The 22906-nt window shown below is 37.3% G+C and overlaps 1 protein-coding gene across 1 annotated transcript in view; it reads left to right on the top strand.

The window, feature by feature from the left end:
• DOCK3 (dedicator of cytokinesis 3) overlaps positions 1 to 22906 on the top strand; it is a 572157-nt gene that overhangs the window by 384476 nt on the left and 164775 nt on the right. Inside the window, exons 10-12 of the mRNA XM_064274461.1 lie at positions 10190 to 10271; positions 18540 to 18600; positions 19836 to 19983. Coding sequence (XP_064130531.1) covers positions 10190 to 10271; positions 18540 to 18600; positions 19836 to 19983 — 291 coding nt within the window. The remainder of the gene's footprint in view (positions 1 to 10189; positions 10272 to 18539; positions 18601 to 19835; positions 19984 to 22906) is intronic.

Raw genomic sequence — 22906 nt, 5'->3', positions numbered from 1 at the left:
TTGACTTAGACGTCCCCTGAAACCATGGTCCCTAGACCCCTGCCCCTGCTACGCTGGGCTTCAAAGCATTCAGGTTATTCAGGAAACTTCTTTGCTTTTGGTTTAGTCCAATTGTGCTGACCTCCCCTGTATTGTGTGCTGTCTTTCCCTTCACCTAAAGTAGTTCTTATCTACTACCTAATTAGTGAATGTCCCTCTCCCACCCTTCCTCCCTCCCCCTCTCGTAACCACAAAAGAATGTTTTCTTCTCAGTTTAAACTATTTCTCAAGTTCTTATAATAGTGGTCTTATACAATATTTGTCCTTTTGCAACTGACTAATTTCACTCAGCATAATGCCTTCCGGGTTCCTCCATGTTATGAAATGTTTCACAGATACTTCACTGTTCTTTATCGATGCGTAGTATTCCATTGTGTGAATATACCATAACTTATCCATTCATCCGTTGATGGGCACCTTGATTGCTTCCATGTTTTTGCTATTGTAAACAGTGCTGCAATAAACATGGGTGTGCATATATCGGTTTGTATAAAGGGTCTTATTTCTCTAGGATATATTCCAAGGAGTGGGATTGCTGGATGGTATGGTAGTTCTATTTCTAACTTTTTAAGGAAGCACCAAATCGATTTCCCATGTAGGAGGTTTTTATGGCTAGGCCTGGAAGTGGTACGCATCAGTTCCATTCACATTTTAATGTCTAGAATTCAGTCACATGGCTACACCCAACTGCAAGTGGGGTTGAGAAGTGTGATCTAACTGGGTGCCCAGGAAGAAACAGAAAACATGGATCTTAAGTGAGCAGCTGGGAGCTTTTGTCTGCTACAACATACTTGGTGCTTCTAAGCCCTGTGCCACCAATTTATAAGATTTATTTATGCCAGCCATCTTCTTTGTTCCCTATTGGCTCATGGATGTTCTGCATACTATGATAATGACTTTATCCGTCCAGTTGATAGTGACCTTTATCAGCAAGGTTTCACACCCCACACAGCTGTCCTTTAGAGAATTTTCCACTTTTATTTATTCAAATTTTTGAGGACCTATATAGGGTCACTATGAGTCGGAATCAACTCGACGGCAACGGGTTTGGTTTTTTTGGTTTATTGTAAGCCAGACTGTTGGAAGTACTAGAGATACAGAGTGAACAAGGTCCCTGCCCTTAGGGAGTTTATTCTCTTGTGTAAGAGAAAGATAGTAAATAAGAAACAAAATACTTTGTGCCAAGTGCTGTAAAGAGAGCGTGGTGGAGAGGGAAGGAGGAACACTGCTGTAGCTAATATGATCAGAGTAGGCCTCTTTGGAAAACTGGTGTTTGAGCTGAGCCTGGAAGACCAGCAGTGAGCCAACCAGTTGAGCTTAAGGAACAGCATTACAGACAGAGGTGACAGCAAGTGCAGCAATCCTAAGGCAAAAATTAGCTTGGCGTGTTCAAGAAACTTGTATTTAGGAAACCAGTGTGTGTGAAGAGTAAAAAGCAATAAAGCGCCAAGTGAGATGGGGCTGTAAAGATAGGCCAGGTCTTCCACACAAGGCCTTGCAGATATTGAAAGGAGTTTAAATTTTATCTGAGGGCAAGAATAAACCATGATAAGTTTTCGTTTTATTTTTTTGTATTGAGATGTGATTCATATACCATGCAATTTGCCCATTAAAAGTGTACAGTTCAGTAATTTTTACTATATTCACAGAGTTGTGCATTACCACAATCAATTTTAGAATATTTTTATCACTCCAAAAAGAAACCACATACACTTTAGCAGTCACCCATTTTCCTCTAAGCCCCCAGCCATGACAACCACCAGTCTACTTTCTGTCTCTATAGATGTGCCTGTTCTGGACATTTCGTATAATTGGAATCATACAACATGTGATCTTTTCTGACTGGCTTCTCTCTAGCATAATGTTTTCAAGGTTCATCGATGTTGTAACACGTGTCAATAGTTTGGTACTTTTATTGCTTAATAGTATTCCATTATATGGTATATCCATCACCTTTTATGTATCCATTCATCAGTTAATGGACCTTTGAGTTGTTTCTACCTTCTGACTATTATGAATAATGCTGCGATTAACATTCACCTGAAAGTTTTTGTGAACATGATTTCATTTTTCTTAGGTATTTATCTAGGAGTAGAATTACTGGGTTACATGGCAACTCTATTTTAACCTTTTTTAGGAACTGCTAGACCATTTTCCAAAGTGTCTGGACCATTTTACATTGCCACCAGCAATGTATGAAGATTCCAGTTTCTCCACTTCCTCATTATTGGTTGTTATTACTACCTTTTTTATTCTAGCCATTCTAATGGGTATCTTATTGTGATTTGCATCTCTCATGTTTAGTGAAAGATCTTTTCATGTACTTACTGTCCATTTCTGTATCTTCATTGACAAAACATGTATTCAGGTCCTTTGCCCATTTTTAAAATTGGCTTGACAAAATATATATTTAGGTCCTTTGCCCGTTTTTAAAATTGGCTTATTTATCTTTTTATTATTGAATTGTAAGAGTTCTTTATATTTCTGGATATAAGTCCCTTATCAGATATTTAATTTGGAAATATTTTCTCCCATTCTTTGGATTCTCTTTAACTTTCTTGATGGTATTCTTTGAAGCACAAAAGCTTTTAATGTTGATGAAGTCCAGCTTTACCTACTTTTTTCTTTTATTGCCTTTGCTTTTGGTGTTATATCAAAGAAGACATTGCATAATCCAAGGTTGTGAAAATTTATGCCTACGTTTTCTGCTTTATAGTTTTAGCTCTTACATTTAAATCTTTGTTCCATTTTTAGTTAATTTTTGTATATGGAGTGAGGCAGGGGTCCAGTCATTCTTTTGCATGTGAATATCCAGTATTCCAAGCATCCACTGTTGAAGAGACGGTTCTTTCTCCTTTTGAATTGTCTTGACACCCTTGTCAGAAATCAGTGAATCATATGAAAATATTTTAACATGGGAAGTGCCATGATCTGATGCAGATTTTCAAAGGATCAGTCTCTCTGAAGAATGGGCTATAAAAAAATTTAGAGAGCCAAAAAAGGGAAGTAAAGAGATCAGTTGGGAAGCTGTTGTAATAATCCAATCTAGTGACCAACCGGAATGTTCCTCAGAAGCATGGATAGTGAGACTTCAGTTTGCTTACTTTGGACACGTCGTGAGGAAAGACCAATCACTAAAAAAGGATATCATGGTCGGTAAAATGGAGGGTCAGTGAAGGTGAGGGAGGTCCTCAGTGAGATAGATTGACACAGTGGCCAAAACAATGGAATCAAACATTTGGGATCATGAAGAAAGTGCAAGACCAGGCAACATTTTGTTCAGTTATACATAAGGTTGCTGTGAATGGAGCCAACTCAATGGCAACTAACAACAGTGGTGGCCTAGACTAGTGGTGGTAAAGGAGATGGAGAAATTTATAAAGATTCAAGATGTACTTTGGAGGGAGAATTGACTTGACTGTTTTTTGTTTTGTTTTGGGGCAATTTGCTACATTTTCACTTGTCCATGTCACAGCTGTATTTTGTGCTTTGTTACATTTTCTTTTAAATAGTTTTGAGAATTTTTCCTGATGTGTTTGGATGTCATGCTTCTTTAAATTTTTTTCAACTTTGCTGTTCTTATTTTCCTGTCTCTATGATAAACCTCAACTTTGCATTACTAGAACTGCAAACTTATTTGTATCTACACCCATTATTTCCTCCTCCATTCATTTCTTTTTTTTTCTCCCTGAATTCTATTAGTTCCCAGCATCTCCGAGGTTTTCCTTTACCAATTATTTCCTCTCTTTCCTCTGTCTTTAATCTCTCCCCTTATACTAGCATTGTATAAAGTTTCTTAGGTGTATCCCATTTTTTTCTAATTGATGTGAAATTCACAAAAATACAGTTAGCCATTATAAAGTGTACAGTTCAATGGTATTTAGCATAATCACAAGGTTGTTCAACAACTACCTCTCTCTAGTTTCAAAACATTTTATCACCCCATAAAAATGCCTGTACCCATTAAGTAGTCATAACCTATTCTCCCCTTCCGTCATCCTCTGGAAGCCTCTAATTTGCTTTCTGACTTTGCGAATTTGCCTGTTCTGGATATATCATAAAAAAGATACCATGTGATATGTCATGTTTTGTTACTGGTTTATTTCACCTAGCATAACGTTTTCAGGATTAATCCAAGTTGTAGCATGTATCAATACTTCATTCCTTTTTTGACTGAGCGATATTGTATATATTGTTAGGTGCCATGAAGTCAATTCCAACTCATAGCAACCCTATGTACAAGAGAACAAAACACTGCCTGGTCCTCCACCATCCTCACAGTCGTTGCGCTTGAGCCCAACATTGGAGCCACTGTGTCATTCCATCTCATTGAGAGTGTTCCTTTCTTTTGTTGACCCTCTGCTTTGCCAAGCATGATGTCCTTCTCCAGGGACTGATCCCACCTGATAACATGTCCAAAGTACATCAGATGAAGTCTCGCCATCCTCGCTTCTAAGGAGCGTTCTGGCTGTACTTCTTCCAAGACATATTTGTTCCTTCTTATGGCAGTCCATCGTATGTATATTCAGTGTTTTTCACCAACACCATAATTCAAAGTCCTCAATCTTCTTTATTCATTGTCCAGTTTTCACATGCCTATGAAGCGACTGAAAATACCATGACTTAGGTCAGGCACACCTTAGTCCTCAAAGTGACACCTTTGCTTTTTAACACTTTAAAGAGGTCTTTGCAAATTTGATTTCTTCTGCTGCTTTTATGGGCATTGATAGTGGATCAAAGTAAAATGAAATCCTTGACGACTTCCGTCTTTTCTCCATTTATCACGATGTTTCTTATTGGTCCAGTTGTGAGGATTTTTGTTTTCTTTATGTTGAGGTGTAATCCATACTGAAGACTGTAGTTCGTGATCTTCATAAGTGCTTCAAGTCCTCTTTGCTTTCTGCAAGCAAGGTTGTGTCATATGCATATCGCAGATTGTTAATGAGTCTTCCTCCAATCCTGATACCGGTTGTTCTTCAGATAGTCCAGCTTCTCAGACTATTTACTCAGCATACAGATTGAATAAGTATAGTGAAAGGATACAACCCTGACACACACCTTTCTTGACTTTAAACCATGCAGTATCCCCTTGTTCTTTTCAAATGACTGCCTGTTGGCCTGTGTACAGGTTCCTCATGAGCACAGTTAAGTTTGGAATTCCTATGCTTTGTAGTGTTGTCCATAATTCACTATGATCCACACAGCCAGATGCCTTTGCATAGTCATTAAAACACAAGTAAACTTCTTTATTGTATCCTCAGCTTTCAGCCAAGATCCATCTGACATTAGCAGTGATAGCCCTTATTCCATGTACTCTTCTGAATCTGGCTTGAATTTCTTGCAGTTGCCTGTCGACATGCTGCTGTAACTGCTTTTGAATTATCTTCAGCAAAATTTTACTTGTGTGTGATATTAATGATATTATTCGATAATTTCCGCATTCTGTTGGATCACCTTTATTTGGAATGGGCACAAATATTGATCCCTTCCAGTCGATTGGCCAGGTAGCCATCTTCCAAATTTCTTGGCATGGATGAGTGAGCACCTGCAACGCGGCATCCATTTGTTGAAACATCTCAGTTGGTGTTCTGTCAATTCCTGGACCCTTGTTTTTTGGGGATGCCTTCAGTGCAGCTTGGACTTCTTCCTTCAATACCGTTAGTTCTCGATCATGTGCTGCCTCCTGAAATGGTTGGACATCAACCAGTTCTTTTTGGTACAGTGAATCTTTGTATTCCTTTCATCTTCTTTTGATGTTTTCCCTGTTGTTTAATATTTTGCCCATAGAATCCTTCAAAATTGCAACTCAAGTCTTGAATTTTCTCTTTAGTTCTTACATCTTGAGAAATCTGAGGGTGTTCTTTCCTTTTGGTTTTCCAGGTCTTTGCATATTTCATTATAATACTTTACTTTGTCTCCTGGAGCCACCCTTTGAAATCTTCTGTTTAGCCCTTTTACTTCATCATTTCTTCCATTTGCTTTAGTTATTCTGCGTTCAAAGGCAAGTTTCAGAGTTTCTTCTGACATCCATTTTGGTCTTTCTTTCCTTTCTTTTTAATTACCTTTTGTGTTCTCCATGTATGATGTCCTTGATGTCATCCCACAACTCCTCTGGTCTTTGTTCATTAATTGTCAGTGCATCAAATCTATTCTTATGATGGTCTTTAAATTCAGGTGAGTTATACTCAAGGTCATCTTTTGACTCTTGTGGACTTGTTTTGATTTTCTTCAGCTTCGATTTGAACTTGTATAGGAGCAATTGATGGTCTCTTCTGCAGTTGGCCCCTGGCCTTTTTCTGACTGATGATATCGAGCTTCTCCACTGCTCTTTCCACAGATGTAGTCAGTTTGGTTCCTGCATATTCCGTCTGGTGAGATTCACATGTATAGTTGCTGTTTATGTTATAAAAAAAAGGTATTTGCCATGAATAAGTTGTTGGTCTTGCAGAATTCTGTCATGTGATCTCTGGCATCATTTCTGTCACCAAGGCCATATTTTCCAACTATGGGTCCTTCTTCTTTGTTTACAACTTTGTCATTCCAGTTACCAGTGATTATCAGTGCATCCTGATTGCATGTTTGATCAATTCCAGAATGCAGAAGTTGGTAAAAGTCTTCAATTTCATCATCTCTGGCATTAGTGATTGGTGCCTAAATATTTCAGAAGTAGACTGACAGATCCTTCTTCCTAGTCTGTCTTAGTTTGGAAGCTCCACTGAAACCTGTCCATGATGGCTGACTACGCTGGTGTTTGAAATACCAGTGGCATAGCTTCCAGCATCATAGCAACATGGAAGCCACCACAGTATAACAAACTCACGGGCAAGCATTGTATGTATATAGCACAGTTTATCTATCCTTTCATCTATTGGATAGCATTTAGGTGGTTTACTCCTTTTGACCATTATGAGTACTGCTGCTGTAAACAACTCGTGTACGAGTTTCTGTTTGGATATGTTTTCATTTCATATATACCTAGGTGTGGAATTTCTGTGTCTTGCTAATTCCATGACTTTTTGAGGAACCACAGATTTTTTACAACAGCAACTGAACCATTTTACATGCCCATCAGCAATATACAAGGGTTCCTATTTCTCTACCTGCTTGTCAACATTTGTTACTTTTCTTTTTTTTTTAGTTAAAGCCATTTAAGACGAAGTGAAATGGTATCTCCTTGTGGCTTTGATTTGTATTTCCCTGTCGCACCCCACATTCTAAGCCCTGATGGCTTCTGATTTCTATTCCTATAGTTTTGCCTTTCCAGAATTTCAAGTAAATGGAGACATATAGTATGTAGTCTTCTGTGATTGGCTTCTTTCATTTAGATAATGCTTTTGAGATTCATCCATATTATTATACATCAGTAGTTCTTTTTATTGTGAAGTAGTACTCCATTGTAAAGATATATCATATTTTGTTTATCCATTATTCTTTATACTTTGGGGCTGTTATGAATAAAGCTACTATGGACATTCGTATACAGTTTTTCATGTGAACATGTGTTTCTATTTCTCCTGAATAAATAACCTAGGAGTGGAACTGCTGGGTCATATAAGTGCATGAAGTAAGTGTATATTGAACTTTATAAAAAACTGTCAGGCTGTTGCCAAAGTAGCTGTGTCATTTTGCTAGTCCCACCGGTGTATGAGAGTGGTAGTTGCTGCATATTCTCACCAGCCTTTGGTATGATTAGTCTTTAATTTTAGATATTCTAGTTGGTATGTAGTGGTACCCTATCTTTTTTTTAAATTTGCACTTCCCTAGTAACTAATGATGTCTTCTTGTGCTTATTTGTCATCCTCGTGTATTATTTTATGAAGTGTCTTTTCAAATATTTTCCTTGTTTTTTTTAATTGAGTTGTTTTTTATTGGGTTCTGAGAGTTCTTTATGTGTTCAGGATACATATCCTTTCTTAGATGAATGTTTTATAAACATTTTCTCCTAGTTTGGAGCTTGTCTTTTTATTTTCTTAGTAGTGTCTTTCAAAAAGCAGATGGTTTAAATTTTGGTAAAGTTCGATTTATTATTTTCTTTGGTTTATAATATTTGCTTAATAATCCAAGGTCACAAAGATTTTTCTGTTGTGTGCTAAATACAGAAATACAAATGTGAACAAGATATGCAAGATACTTTTTAAAATTTTTTCTTGTGTTTTCTTTTTTTTTTAGCTCTTATAGTTAGGTCTATGATCCATTCAAGTTATTATTTTGTAAACAAGTGTCAGGGTTCCTTTATTTATTTATTTTGCATATTGGATTATTCAGTACCATTTGTTGAAACTACTATGCTTTCATCACTGAATTGCCTTGATACCATTTTTGACTTATCAATTGACCATAAATGTGTGGGTTATCCCATTTTTTAACAAAGACTCCCTCAACCTTACATATCCATTTAAAAAAAAAAAATCCATTTAGCTAGAAACAAATCACTTCCACCTCTTCACACCCATTCATTAAAGAGTGGTCTAGACTCACTGTTTCTACTCCTCACACTGGCCTCTTTCTCTACCATCCACTAAAACAGGTTTTGCCAGAATCACTAGTGATCTCTGTTCTCACATTCAGTGGACACTGTTTTATCCTTGTCTGATGTGATACTCAGTGGCTTTGGACCTTGTTGACCTCACTCTCCTCTTTCATACACTCTTCTCTGGACGAATGCAGCATCCCATCATCCTCATTTTCCTTCTTTCTGTTTGTCCCTGTATATCTACTTTGATAATTCTTCTTCTGCCCATTTCTTAAATATTGATGTCCCTCAGGATTTTGACCAAAGTCCTTTTTTGTTCTCATTTCTATGCACATTCCCTCCTTAGTCAAGTCCACTTTCCTGGCTGAAGAATTTCACGTTTATAAACTGAAAACCTGTTGCTGTTGAGTCGATTGTGACTCATAGCAACCCTGTAGGATAGAGTAGAACTGCTCCATACAGTTTCCAAGGAGATGCTGGTGGATTCAAACTGCCGGCCTTTTGTTTAGCAGCTATAGCTCTTAACCTCTGTACCACGAGGGCTCCCTTAAGTTTATATCTAACCCAGGTCTCTTCTGAGTGTTATTTCTGCATATCGAACTGCCTATCAGGACCATAAGCTTTATAAAGACAAGTATTTTATATATCTTGTTTGCATCTGTATTCTCACATTTAGCACACAGTTAGAACTCAATAACTATTTCTTGAGTGACTGAACAAATAAATGCATGAACAAAGTAATCACCCTGTGTAGTTGCTTTTGTAACACATCTTATAATTCTAATATAGTATTTTAATATCAGTTCTTTTACAAATACTACACTGTATTCCATGAGTACCTGAGGGAGGGCACAGGAGAAGTAAAGTACTTTTAAATCTCATGCTTTGTTTTTCCCATGACTCATTTTTCCTCTTACAGTCAGTAGGGAACCTTGAGATGAAGAAATGGAAATGAGATCCTGGGCAGGGGCAGGAAGAATATGAGAGAGCAAGGAGACATTTCTCCAAATATTGCATTCTCCAAATGCTGCAAACACTGTTTCTAAGGTTTTTTGTTTTGTTTATTTGTTTAGTCCATTAATTTCCTTCAAGAAGTATATTATTTGGGGAATAAAATATTTTAATTGATCTGTTGGATTCTGAATGCTCTTTGAGCTATAATGCGTTATGTGTCTCTGACTTTTTACCTAGATTTTTATAACATTTTTCTTCTTAGCCCTAAAGTGGTTCTTGAGTGTCATATAATAGGAAGATGTAAATTATGTAATATAAATTCTTTTGGATCTAGTATGACCAATATTTTTATGATCACCTAAGTGTTCTAATCAAAGAATATATATGCTTGTTATGGGTTTAGCATTATGTCACTTTAGGGGTATTTGGGAGATGTATAAGACACAGTCCTCTTTGCTGCCCAGGAACACACACTTACTGAGAGATAAGGCACAGACCGCCAGTAAGTAAGCACCAACACCTATCAGGCAGTGTATAGTGTCCATTGCATCTTACTTGGCAAGAGAGAATATCTTGCCACTAGACATGTGCTTTTGGTCTTGCCTCTTGCTGCAAGCAGTTCTGTGAGTGTTTAGGGTTTCTCTGTATATGCCCTTTTTATTTGTTCTGGAGCATGTGGTCCTTTACATTTCTCTGTCTCTCTCTCTCTCTCCTACATTTCAGTGAACGGTTTCTGGTGAGACTGAACAAGAATGGTGGGCCAAGGAACCCAGAGAAGATAGAACGAATGTGTGCCCTTTTTACAGTATGTGCAAATTCTCTTTCCCATCTCCACTGTTGACTCTAACCGGGGGGCTGCTATGTGGATTTTGTCACCCGGGAAATGAATATTTATTCTTATTTCTCACATGCTGAGGAGAATAGATCTTGATTTATTTCTTTTATCAGGTTTTAATGAAATATTTAGAGAAACCTGAAATCAGCTACAGGTTTTAATTAAAATTTCTATTGCGTTTTCCTTATGTAGATTTTATAAGCTATTTCATATAGTAGACACTTAAAATCTAAGAAGTCTTTCTTACTATTCTTATCCAAGGCCACTGGGAATTTCTATGATGTGTAAATACAGTTTTCTCTTAAAGGCATCTACCAATTTTGTAACTTTGCAGTTTGTTAGTGAGTGCATATAAAGAGAGACAAACTAAACAGTCCTTCTCTTCCAAATATAAGTGGAGGGTCTTTGCCTCCTGCTATCTGTGGTACTTTCATTTTTTCAAATGTGGCTGCTCATGGTCTATGCCACCACAGACCAATCAGTTCAGAGAAGGCTTAGTATCCTGCTTATTGGAAAGTGCTAAACCTCACAATAACCATTTTGCCATGTGTATTCTTAAAGTTGATTCAGATTTAGTAATTATTTTTTTACCCAATTAAAATTAACTGCCTAACTTTATTTATATGAATTAATTTGTGTGTCAAAGAAGAAAACAAGAATATATCACGATTTTAAACCAATTTTGACTCTCATGAATTCTTTGATCTGCTTCAGTGATACTGAGATATATCAGAACCTGTTCAGTGCAGGGAGCTGTGATGGTCACACAGTGCCACGGCCCTTAAGTGGCACATGATTAATGGTTGCTAGTCAGATATCTTGAAGCTTACAGTGAGCCTCTTAAACATGAATGGAATTTATCTGGGGATCTAATATGCAACTTTATCTGAAAGATAAAACCGTATTTGTTCACCTGACTTTTTAGTTCTCTTACTACAACTTTGCCTTTCAAAATGTCAGATGGTATCACTGCAGTCAGAAACCACCTTCACAGGGATAGCTTTTATTGACAGTGTCCAGATACACAGAAAGACTAACTTATAAACCTAGCTAAGTTAAGATGGTGTTGGTGCCCATCTGTGAGCTCAGCATGTAAGGCTTAGGAGATAATACAGGAAGGAAGAGAAGGGAAAATTGATCCATGAAGATGGTGAAAGGAGGTCAGTCCGGTGAGAGAAAACTAATCAATGCTCTTTCTTTTTAGTAGGGAAAGAACAAGGGAAAGAGTCTAAATTGTACTTAATGGAATGTTAAGTTAGTACCTAGGTTGGTACTCTAGGGAGGCTGTGGGGCTTCCTTTCTGTAGCAGAGTTAGAAAGAGATGAGACTTCCATCTGTCTAGAATAATGAATGAACACAGTGACCTTAGGAGGTTTTTCTAGATTCTGATCCTCTGATATTATCCAGTAAGGCAGCAAAAGAAATCGCTGATGACTTATTCCTTTGCATTGTGACAACAGAGCTGTCCTTGAATATGATGAGTGCGGTCCTTGTCTCCTGAAAAATGAACTTAATTACGATAGGTATTTGAATGTAATTACAGTAAATCAAAAATTTCATTTAGCAGCATTTTAATTATCTGTATGGACCCAGAGGCTTAAACTGTAGCCTCAGCTCCTTAAAGGAAAGCTATGTGTAACATGGCGTGCTCTTGTCCTCCCACAGTGGGAAGGTGCAGGGCTGCTAAATGAACCGCTTCTTTAGTTCCATTTGAGGTACAGTCCTGGGTGGTTTCTTTAAGGTCCCAAACATGATTTGAGGAGTTTTTACAAATCACATGAGATTTTTTAACAAGATTCTCTTAGCCAGGATTTTCATGTTTTACTTAAAGCTGTATGAGATAATTCTGGTAAAATCTGTTTTTTTTTTTTTGTTATTTTAAGACTTTCTCCTGTGGGCTAAAGGAGTTTTCTGGATTGGCACATGTGCTACAAAGTCTGAGTAAATGCATGAAAATGCAGCCACCTAAAGGGGCACACCAGCCCAGGGGCAAGGACTAGAAGGCAGGAGGGGACGAGAAACCTGGCAATAGGAACCCAGGGTCGAGAAGGGAGAGGGTTGACATGTCACAGAGTTGGTAACCAATGTCACAAAACAGTATGTGTACTAATTGTTTAATGAGAAGCTAGTTTGTTCTGCAAACCTTTATCTAAAGTACAATTAAAAAAAAAAAAAAAGAAGAATGGTTCCAACATGGAATCTGAAAAAAGAAAATGCACCCACAGCTGTGATCAGTGCCAACCTGTAAGCTTCCTTTTAGCATTACCGTTGGGAAAAGGAGACCTTACAAATCCAGCAGTTCGAAAGATGCTTTACCAAGGAGACTTCAGAGCTAGATTACAGACAGTCCCAGTGTCCGCGGAACAACCGGGTTCTCTGTGGAGCCTTATTTTTCTGACCTTACTAGATTTTAGAATGAAGAATTCTATCCACGAAGGAAGTGTTTTATATTTACTTGAGTCTCCAATATAGTGAGGATTTTTCTGACTTTCATAATACACAGTGACTATGTGCAGGCATGTGTGACAGCATATGTATGTACATTTGCTCATTGCTAAATTTGCCAAAGCCTCACACTGTGCCTGGTAAATACTAATATCATAATAATTTTTATATAAATAAATGAATATATGCCTATTTGCTATTATATTTGAGTGACCAACTTGGAGAACTTGTGCTGTTTTTCCTGCATGAGTTGAAGTTATATTTTCTACATTTATTTATACTTTTCCATATTCCAAAATTGGATTTTAGCTCGTGATTTCTTGGAATCAAGAATTGAACTTGATTATTACTACAGTAACATCATGTGTTAAAATATTGCCTGTTTTTTACAGCTTAAATTTGAATAAATTGGCTTTAATTTATTTTTGTAAATTCTATTATTCGTACAGAAGAAGGGTAGCCCAGGAACAGGGAAGTAAATTGGCTTTTCTGTGTTTCAAATGGAACTTCAGTAACAGCCTAAGATGCTGGCTTACTTGTTTCTCTGCTCACTGTAGTTGATGACCATCTTTCCTAGTTATGTAAGATTAGAGGGTTTGGTCCAGTGAGTAAATCTAATTCCTGCCATGCAATTGGAATTTAAACCTTGTGCACCAGATGAGTGGTAGGTGAGTCATCTCTCTTCCCATCTCTGTTTTACAGGTCTTGTGAGTATTTTTACATGGATGGTCACACTCGGTACTTAGCCTTGAAGAGCATGTTTTTAATAAGCCTATCTTAACTGTGTTTAACCATACATTTATGCTTAGTAAGATAGCTTTGACATTGAAATTTTATATTGAGAATTATGTAGAACTCACAAATAATAATTCTTCTTAAAATGTTTTCTTATATTATTGTTGTCTTATTTGTATTAATCTCAAATAAATGTCACTTAGAGTTCTGGGTACCATGTACAACATGATCAGAAAGAACCGCTACCCAGGCACCTGTAAAATACCATGAATTACACCTAAGACTTACTCCTTTTATTCACTCAGCCAGAGCCAAAGGAAAAGTCCAGTGTTCTTATATACAGCCCATCTTGTTAATGTTTGGTTATCTTTGATCACTGGTTTTTAATTCTCTAGGTATACTGGAGTTAGTAATTACCTAGCCATTTGATAGTTTAGATTAACACAATCCAAGCTATGTGCAAGGAGCCATTTCACCTTGAAATGTGTCAAATATTTCTGTATCCTTCTGTAATACACATGTCGGCAGTTTGAATCCGCCAGGCGCTCCTTGGAAACTCTATGGGGCAATTCTGCTCTGTCCTGTAGGGTCGCTATGAGTCGGAATCGACTCGATGGCGCTGGGTTTGGTGAGTTTTAATTCCAGAAAAGTATAAAAATGGTACATCTTTTTTAACTTCTATTTATTATTCAGTTGCCATCTTAAATGTCAAAATATAGTGCTACTTTGAGAATATCATTTTAAATTCCACTTTTAAATGAAAGGAATTGTAAAATGGAGCCTGAAATATCTTTTTTTCAATACTAAAAAACAACTTTCTTGTGAAAATGTATCTTTGTGATTCCAACCCAAATCCAAACCCATTGCCATCAAGTCAATGCCAACTCATAGCGACCCTGTAGGACAGAGTAGAACTGCCCTGTAGGGCTTCCAGGGCTGTAAACCTTCACAGAAGCAGACTGCCGTATCTTACTCTCACGGAGCAGATGGTGGGTTCAAACAGCTAACTTTTTGGTTAGCAGCTGAGTGCTTAACCACTGTGCAACCAGGGCTCCTTTTTGTAGTTCCAGAGATACTAATTTATATTAAATTATTTTGTAACCTATTTCATTTTAAGCATATTTTATTATTTTATTAAGAACTTGGAACAGTAATATAACCAATGAGAATCTAAAAGCTTCAGTTTTACCATTACGTATTACTTTTTATTTTTTAAAGCCTATATGTCTTTACTTATTTTTTACTTTTTTTTAATTTATTTTTTGTTGTTGAGAATGTACACAACAAAACATACACCAATTCAGCTGTTTCTACTTGCACAATTCAGTGACGTTGAATACATTCTTTGAGTTGTGTAACTATTCTTACTCTCCTTTTCTGAGTTGTTCCTCCCCCATTAACATAAACTCACTACCCCTAAGGTTCTTATATAATCTTTCTAGTTGCTGTTGTCACTTTGATCCCATATAGATAGTTCTTAAAAGAGCGTAATACTCAAGGCAGACATCCTTTAGTAGTTTAGCTAAACTATTGTTTGGTTTTAAGAAGACTTCAGGGGATATTTTTGGTTTAAGGTTTAAAGATTATCTTAGGGAGCTTCTTGGATCAAGTAGACACATGAGACTATGTTGGCATCTCCTGTCTGGAGGGGAGATGAGAGGGCAGAGGGGGTCAGAAGCTGGCCAAATAGACACGAAAAGAGAGAATGGAGGGAAGCAGTGTGCTGTCTTATTAGGGGGAGAGCAATTAGGAGTATACAGCAAGGTGTATATAAATTTTTGTATGAGAGACTGACTTGATTTGTAAACTTTCACTTAAGGCACAATTAAAAAAAAAATATTATCTCAGGGCCATAGTTTCAGGGGTTCATCCAGCCCCCATGGCTCCAGAAAGTCTAGGGTCCATGAGGATTTGAAATTCTGTTCTGCATTTTCCTCCTTTTGATCAGGATTCTTCTATACAATCTTTGATCAGAATGTTTAGTAATGGACGCTGGACACCATCAAGTTCTTCTGATCTCACGGCAAAGGAGGCAGTTGTTCACGGAGGTAGTTAGCAACACTTTTTATATCTGCCTCCTATTCTTGACCCTCCCTCTTCCTTTGTTGCTCCAAGCAAATAGAGTAGTTGTCTTGCCTTGGATAGCTGCTTGCAACTTTTGAGACCCCAGACACTACTCAACGAACCAGGAGGTAGAACAGAAGCACTAAACACATTATTAGGCCAATTAACTAGAATGTCCGAGGAAACCATGACCCTAAACCTCCAAACCAAGAAACCAAATTACATGAGGTTTTTTGGTTGTACATAACCAGTCTCAGCAGTTACTCAGTTGCTTTTTTTTTTTTTCCTGTCATTGTTGTGATAAATATATCTATCAAACAGCTTTTGCCAATTCAGTTTTTTACAGGTGTATGACTTATTGACAGCAATTACAATAATCAGCTGTGCAACCCTATGCTTAGTCAATGTGATTTTTCCATCACTGTTAACCTCCCCTTACTCCCTTCCCATACCCCTTTGTTGTCGTTATTGTTGTTAGGTGCTATCGGGTGAGTTCCAGTTCGTAGCCACCCTGTCTACAACAGAATGAAACACTGCCCGATCCTGTGCCATCCTCATAATCATTATGCTTGAGCCCATTGTTGCAGCCACTGTTGTCAACCTATCTTATCGTGGGTCTTCCTCTTTTTCACTGACCCTCTCCTCTACCAAGCACGATGTCCTTTTCCAGGGACTGGTCCCTCCTGATAACATGTCCAGAGTATGTGAGCCAAAGTCTCTCCATCCTTGCTTCCAAAGAGCATTCTGGCTGTATACTTCTTGCAAGATAGATTTGGCCGTTCTTCTGGCAGTCCATGGTATATTCAGCACCATAATTCAAAGGCATCAATTCTTCTGGTAACTTTGGTCTCCATACATTTGCTTTTTCTTGTGTTTTTATGTAAGTGAGGTCATACAATATTTGTCCTTTTGTGATTGATTTATTTTACTCAGCATAATGTCTTCAAGCTCCATCATTGTAGCATGTATCAAGACTTCATTTCTTCCCCTGGCTGAGTAGTATTCCATTGTATGTATGTAGCACATTTTGTTTATCCATTCATCTGTTGATAAGCATTTAAGTTGTTTCTACCTTTTCACTATTGTGAATACTGCTGCAATGGATTATTGGAACCCTTATCCATTGCTGGTGGGAATGCAAAATAACACAGCCATTGTGGAAAACAGTGTGGTGGTTTCATTCTTAAAAAATGAAAAATGAAACTGCCGTATGACCCAGCAGTATGCACCCAAAAGATTTGAAAGCAGAGACTCAGACGAAGATCTATACACCAATGTTCACTGTAACACTATTTACATACTTTTAGTGTCCCTTTTCCTTTCACATGTTCAGGACCATTCAACAGGGCAAGGCTGGGTCTAGCGTGAGGCAAACAAGGCATGTGACACTGAGAGTGAGTGCCTTCTTAAATTTTGCAACTTACTATGTTGCTTGCCTCACGTTAGTCCTAACCATGCAACAGGGTATAAAAATAAAGCAACAATGGACACTCTGGATCTCAAAAAAAAAAAAAAACACTTGATTGCCCCTTTCCCTGTTTTACTGAAGAGAGACAAGCGTCTTGGACCAATAAAAAGAAAGATGCTAAGGAAATGGAGCTAAGGGACCCTTTCCTAGAAACAAAAGGGAGATCATGAGAACCTTTTCCATTTAGGACAGAAGATACTCCATCAGCCTTCACTAATACACTACCATGGATGGGAGTGAGGGGCTAGTAGATGACATGATGAAAAGTCTGAAACAATGCATATTTAAGGAAGTTTTTTTTTTTAATTCAAGGATAACGCATTAAGTATAAATACATACTCGTGAACAAACATTTTATTCTGAAATGTGTTCTAAACATAAATACTTAATGTGAAAGTATTTACATTACTCTTGGTTTGAAAGTTTCTGATTCTAGATCAGATTTGTGTACTCAAAAGTAAACCGTTAAGATTTTCCAGATAAAATTATTTTCAGCTTTATACTTTAGTATAAATTATACATGTCTAAGTTTAGAAATGGAAATCAAATTGTTGAGGTTTCACTTAGATCAAATTAATTTCTTTTCAAGGGAACAGTCTTAGTGTATACTAATCGTTTATGGACAATGAAATAAATGTAAAATATATAGAAAATAAACTTTCAGAGTGTGTTGTCACATTATAGAGATTGCAACTAGTGTCATATAATAATATGTGTATAAATTTTTGTATGAGAAATTAACTTGAGCTGTAAACCTTCACCTAAAAAAAAAAGCACGATTAAAAAAAATTAAGGAAAGTTTTCTAAAGGCCAAATTAAAAACAAAAGCAGCACGACCTTTCCCCCAGGAGTGTTTCAGATTGGTCACTATCCCAAGGCAAGACCCGCCTCAGTAAATTTCCATATGTGCAATTCCGGCTCCCTGTTAGACAATGGTAATTATAGGTCAAGCCTGGCTCTGGCATCATTACGTTATTTGGTATATAGCATTTTGAGCAATGGATCCAAAGGTGATTACTCGTGCTGAATTTAAACGTACTTAATTCCTTACATTCAGTTTTAATTAAGCATGTACTTATTGTGAGAATATATCAGTAAACCCAAAAATTGCTTCAAAAATAAAATAAAATGAACTTTTAGAATTGAAGTCACTAATGAACTTTTTGATGTTTTCCTATTTTTTCTGCATTGAATATTCCTTTTGTTACAGAATTTTTTATGTTAGAATAAACGTGGGATAAGGCAACAGCATAAAGATTTCTAATGTGATAATTCTTATAGATAGGTGATTTCTTAGGTGGTCTAAGTAAGAGCTGGAAAAATATTATCGAGAAAATAAGCTTCCAAAAACATACAAGATATCCAAACTTTTACTACAGGAAACTCCAGCACTAAACTGTGTGCTTTAGTCCCCCTCCTCCACCTGTAACATGCTAAAAGCAAATCATTATGAGGTTCAAAATGGAATTTTAATTGTTTTCTGTGTATTCCTTGCTTTAATTTACTTATGTTTTCTCTTTTCTTAGGATCTGAGCAGCAAAGATATGAAGAGAGATTTATATATAGTTGCCCATGTGATCCGAATAGGTACTGTTCACCTTATACAGTCACGTGACTAAGATCTGCCCAACTTGGAATAAGTATCTCCTGTCCATGAGCTTTGTCTTCTCCTCAGCTCTTACCTGTTATTTTGGGTCTGAAGATTAGAGTCTAGCTTGAATTGTATCTCTGTCTTATGCTGAGGTAGCTGAGTTTGATATAAATAGTTTTTTTTTTCTTTCCCTCTCTTGAAACCTTCTGCTACCTCTTGGTTGTGGACCTAGATTCTTTATTTAAATGGTCTGTTTTTTTTACATTCTCTCCATCACTTCATCACATTGTCTTGCCTCTGTACCAACCCTCTCCCTCAGAGATCTTATAGTGGGTTGCTGGGGGTAGGGGAGGGGAGCAAATGACCCTTTCTCTTGGTGTATGTTCGAAATTATATATCTGTGTTATTTTCTACAAAATTAGAGTTACTCTTATCATTCCGGTAGATGGATGGCATCTCACCTCTGCCCCACCCAAGATGAAGGAAGTGATTTGTGTTATTATTCTGTTGTTGGTTTGCCCAGCCTTATTTCAAGTTTATGACATAATTTTGAGGGCTATGACTAACAAAATCTTCCCTCATAGGCTTGGGTTCTAGAGTATCTTACACATTTTTGTCAAAGAATATTTTTTAATCACTTGCCAACAAAACAACTGTTTTGCTATACTTAATAAAGCATTTGTTTAAGGCTCTAGTTTTGTTTGCACAGCCTTTGGTAAGCAGGAAAATCAAGTTCCCCTCCAATTCCTGAGATGCTCTCGCTTCCACAGTGGTTCAGGAACAGCTTTGGCACCAGGATTTGGTTGGAAGAACAGCACATTGTCATCCTTATCTGTGCATACATAGTTTATACCTGGCAACTAAAATACTAAACTTTGGATCCTTAATATGCTTAGCAAATTTAAATCTGTTAGCATACTGGTTTTCTAAAAAATTAATGAGGCACAGTGATTTATTCTCACATGATTAATGAATGGACTGTTGATGTTGGTTCAGGGGTAGCTGATAAGGGTGATTGACTAAATGTGCCCTGGCCAGAGGCCTGTTTGAGTTCCTCCAAGTAAATATCTTTGCACCCTTGGAAGTCTGCCTTCAGCCCTCTAGCCTTAGTCTTCCAATTTAGAGGATCTCTACGGTGCCTGTAGCTCTGGCATTCTCAGTGGCAGTCAAGGTGATGCTGGCAAGGAGTATGGCATTCTCAGTCTGACTGGTGTTTTCTGCTATGTCCCAGGCCGGATGCTCCTGAATGACTCAAAGAAGGGCCCAGCCCACCTGCACTACCGGCGACCATATGGCTGTGCAGTCCTGAGCATCCTGGATGTCCTACAGTCACTTACAGAAGTAAAGGAAGAAAAGGATTTTGTCCTTAAGGTTTACACGTGAGTAATAGACATCAGGAATATTTATAATTTACAACATAGACATTCCAGCACTGCCCCTATGCAGTTCTCAATCCTTGTGGTACACAGAATCACCAGGATGTAGCATAGTGAGTTTTTTTAAAATGTAGAGCTTTAGATCTAAGGTCTGGGTTAAGGCTGAGGCAACTGTATTTTTAGTAAACTTCCAGGTGATTGTGAAACAACTGAATTTGGAACCCTCTATCCTGAAAGTCTGGTAGTAGGCATTTCCTTTTCTCTCCAGGATTAAACAACCTTTTTATATGTTTGCAGAAATCTAATAACGAATTACATATGTGTCTTGGATATAAAAGAGTCTTCTGTGTCAGATACTTGCCCATCAGCTATTGTACCTGAGCTCACTACTGATGAGATAGCTTCAAAGGATGATCATGAGTCGAGTTGCTCTGTCTTTGAAGAAAAGTCAGTTTTTCTGAGGAGCAATGATCTCACTTTTCACTTCTGCCACCAAAAATCTATAAATCACATCCACCAGGCATGGCATTATTTTTAGTGTTCATCGCCAGGGGGTCTGCCTTTCCGAAGTGGTGTATAGCTTCCTGACTCTTATTAAGCAATAGAAAAGTAAATAAATAAATAAAAGAAACACTGAATCCAGTAATATGGAGTGTCTTTGCTTGTACAGACTTAAGACACAAATAGTAGTGCTGGAAAAAATGCTCAGTGGTGAGTTCAGTGAGTTTTTAAAGCAAGTGTATTTCTAACTCTGAGAATTAAAAAAAAAAAAAAAACTGTCCTCTTCTGATTTTAACCCAATATTGTTCTTCCAAATTAAATATAATAAAACTGTCAATCACCATGATAATATATCTTTATTTTAGTATTGTATGGAGATTTTCCTGTATTACCTGTTGTTCTGACTCAAACATGAAGTGAATTTAATTCATATTTACACTTAATTTGGGCCTTCATATAATCATCCACATTTGATTAATTCAGAATAAAAACCCAGATCTCTTTGCCTGTTTTACCTTAAGCTCTGTTCTGTTCAGATTGTGCACTCTATGGGATGAGGATTTTCCTTAGGAATAATAACTTGCAAAGAAAATTTAGCTGGTTTTCTCTTCATTCCATGCATCAGTCATAGGCTTTCTCCATGTACCAAATGGCTTCATTTATGGTTGGTGGAACCCTGTTCTCTATAATGCCTTCCTCCCTTTGAAAAGGACTAAACAGAAATCCAGAATCATCATTTTAGTCCTCTTACTCCACTCTGTCTCTTCCAAGGGACTTACGGATAGCACTCCAGAATTGCGTCTCTTTGCATGTATCAACTGCTCCTCCCTCCAGTTGAGATTCTCATTGTGGGTTGGGCTTAAAATCATGCTTCCAGGTTTAATTGGCCTAATTGCTTCTAAAACAACAGTTTTCCGTACCAGTGTGTCACTTTGCAAGGAGGGAAATTCCTGTAAAGCTTTTTCTGAGCTTCTTCCTGCCGGCTGTGTCTAATACATCAGTTCTAAAAAGCCAAAGAAAGATGTTTTTGTAAAGAAGTTTTTTTTTTTTTTTTTTTTTAATTTTCAAGAATTAATAGTTAAAATTTAGGATAATCTTTCCACTTGAAAATATTAACAGACCTTTAGACTTCCAAATGCATGTTTATGAAGTTGATTTTGTGTGCAATATGGAATTCCTCTATGATAGTCATTTAAATCCTCATCAGCACAGTAAATCCAGCCCTCAGGAGAAGCAGTATTTTCCAGTGAGTTTCAGGGGATGTGTTTGTTGGTAGATTGCATTGGAAGTTTAAAGGGTTTACTTAATTGCAACTGATAGTACTTTAGCCATTGCTGAGGACAGGATTTTGCAAGGATAAAAGTCTCTTGTGCAGTTTAATAGATGAATTGACAAAAGATCTCATTAGATGCTGATATTCTCATCATTTCTTTCATTATCCAGAGTCAGCCTCAACCAGAGCAGATTCAAATTTCTGTCTCTGCCAAGACCACTACTCTGGCTTTGTAACTATTGTTTAATACCACAAATGTATGAGACGCACCACATTTTTAAAGAAAATCGCAACAAGAACTGAGGCACGAAAACTAGGTGGCTTCCTAATAGGGCCAAAAGCCTTAAAAATCAGCAATGAATAACCACTACGTACAGTTCAGTCCAGTATATTTCTTCCTTGCCATAGGGACAAGGGTCACAAGCAGACACAGTGCTTGCTGAACCTGGAGCTTAGGACACGAAAGAGGGAAAAAAAGGCATGCCAGGAACTGAAGCCAATATGGGGAGCAGAGCTGGCCCCCAAATAATGTATGTGACCTAAAACAGATGACTCTGAATATGTGATGACCGCTGTCTAACTCCACAGTGAAAAAAATCCAAATAAGCATTTTTAGGGTTACCCAAATGAAGTTAGATAAATAATTGCTTAGAATATTAAATTTATTATGAGTCGAAATCGACTCGACGGCACTGGGTTATGGGTTTTTATTAAATTTATTATTTTAGTTGCAGCATTTTAAATCACATATAAAATGTGTATTATAAATTATGTACACGATCACGTATTATGTAAAATTTAGAAATAATGCCTTTTCCCCACTCTAAAACCAAAAACCAAACCAAACCCGGTGCTGTCGAGTCAATTCCAACTCATAGCAACCCTATAGGACAGAGTAGAACTGCCTCATAGAGTTTCCAAGGAGCACCTGGCAGATTCGAACTGCCGATCCTTTGGTTAGCAGCCGTAGCACTTAACCACTACGCCACCAGGGTTTCCCCACTCTAACGTCATAAGATTTTTTATTCAAATTGTTTATATGCAACAATGCCATCAGGTCTTTGTCATCGCTAGAGCTACTTTCAGAGTCATCTGACATAGTTGTTCACATTATTTTTACTTCCATCCGGTTAGTCCTGCTACACCTTTTGT

This window comes from Loxodonta africana, chromosome 22, assembly GCF_030014295.1.
Source record: "Loxodonta africana isolate mLoxAfr1 chromosome 22, mLoxAfr1.hap2, whole genome shotgun sequence".
Lineage (NCBI taxonomy): Eukaryota > Metazoa > Chordata > Mammalia > Proboscidea > Elephantidae > Loxodonta > Loxodonta africana.
The sequence above is the reverse complement of the archived record's forward strand: the minus strand, read 5'-3'. Positions and strand labels throughout refer to the sequence as shown.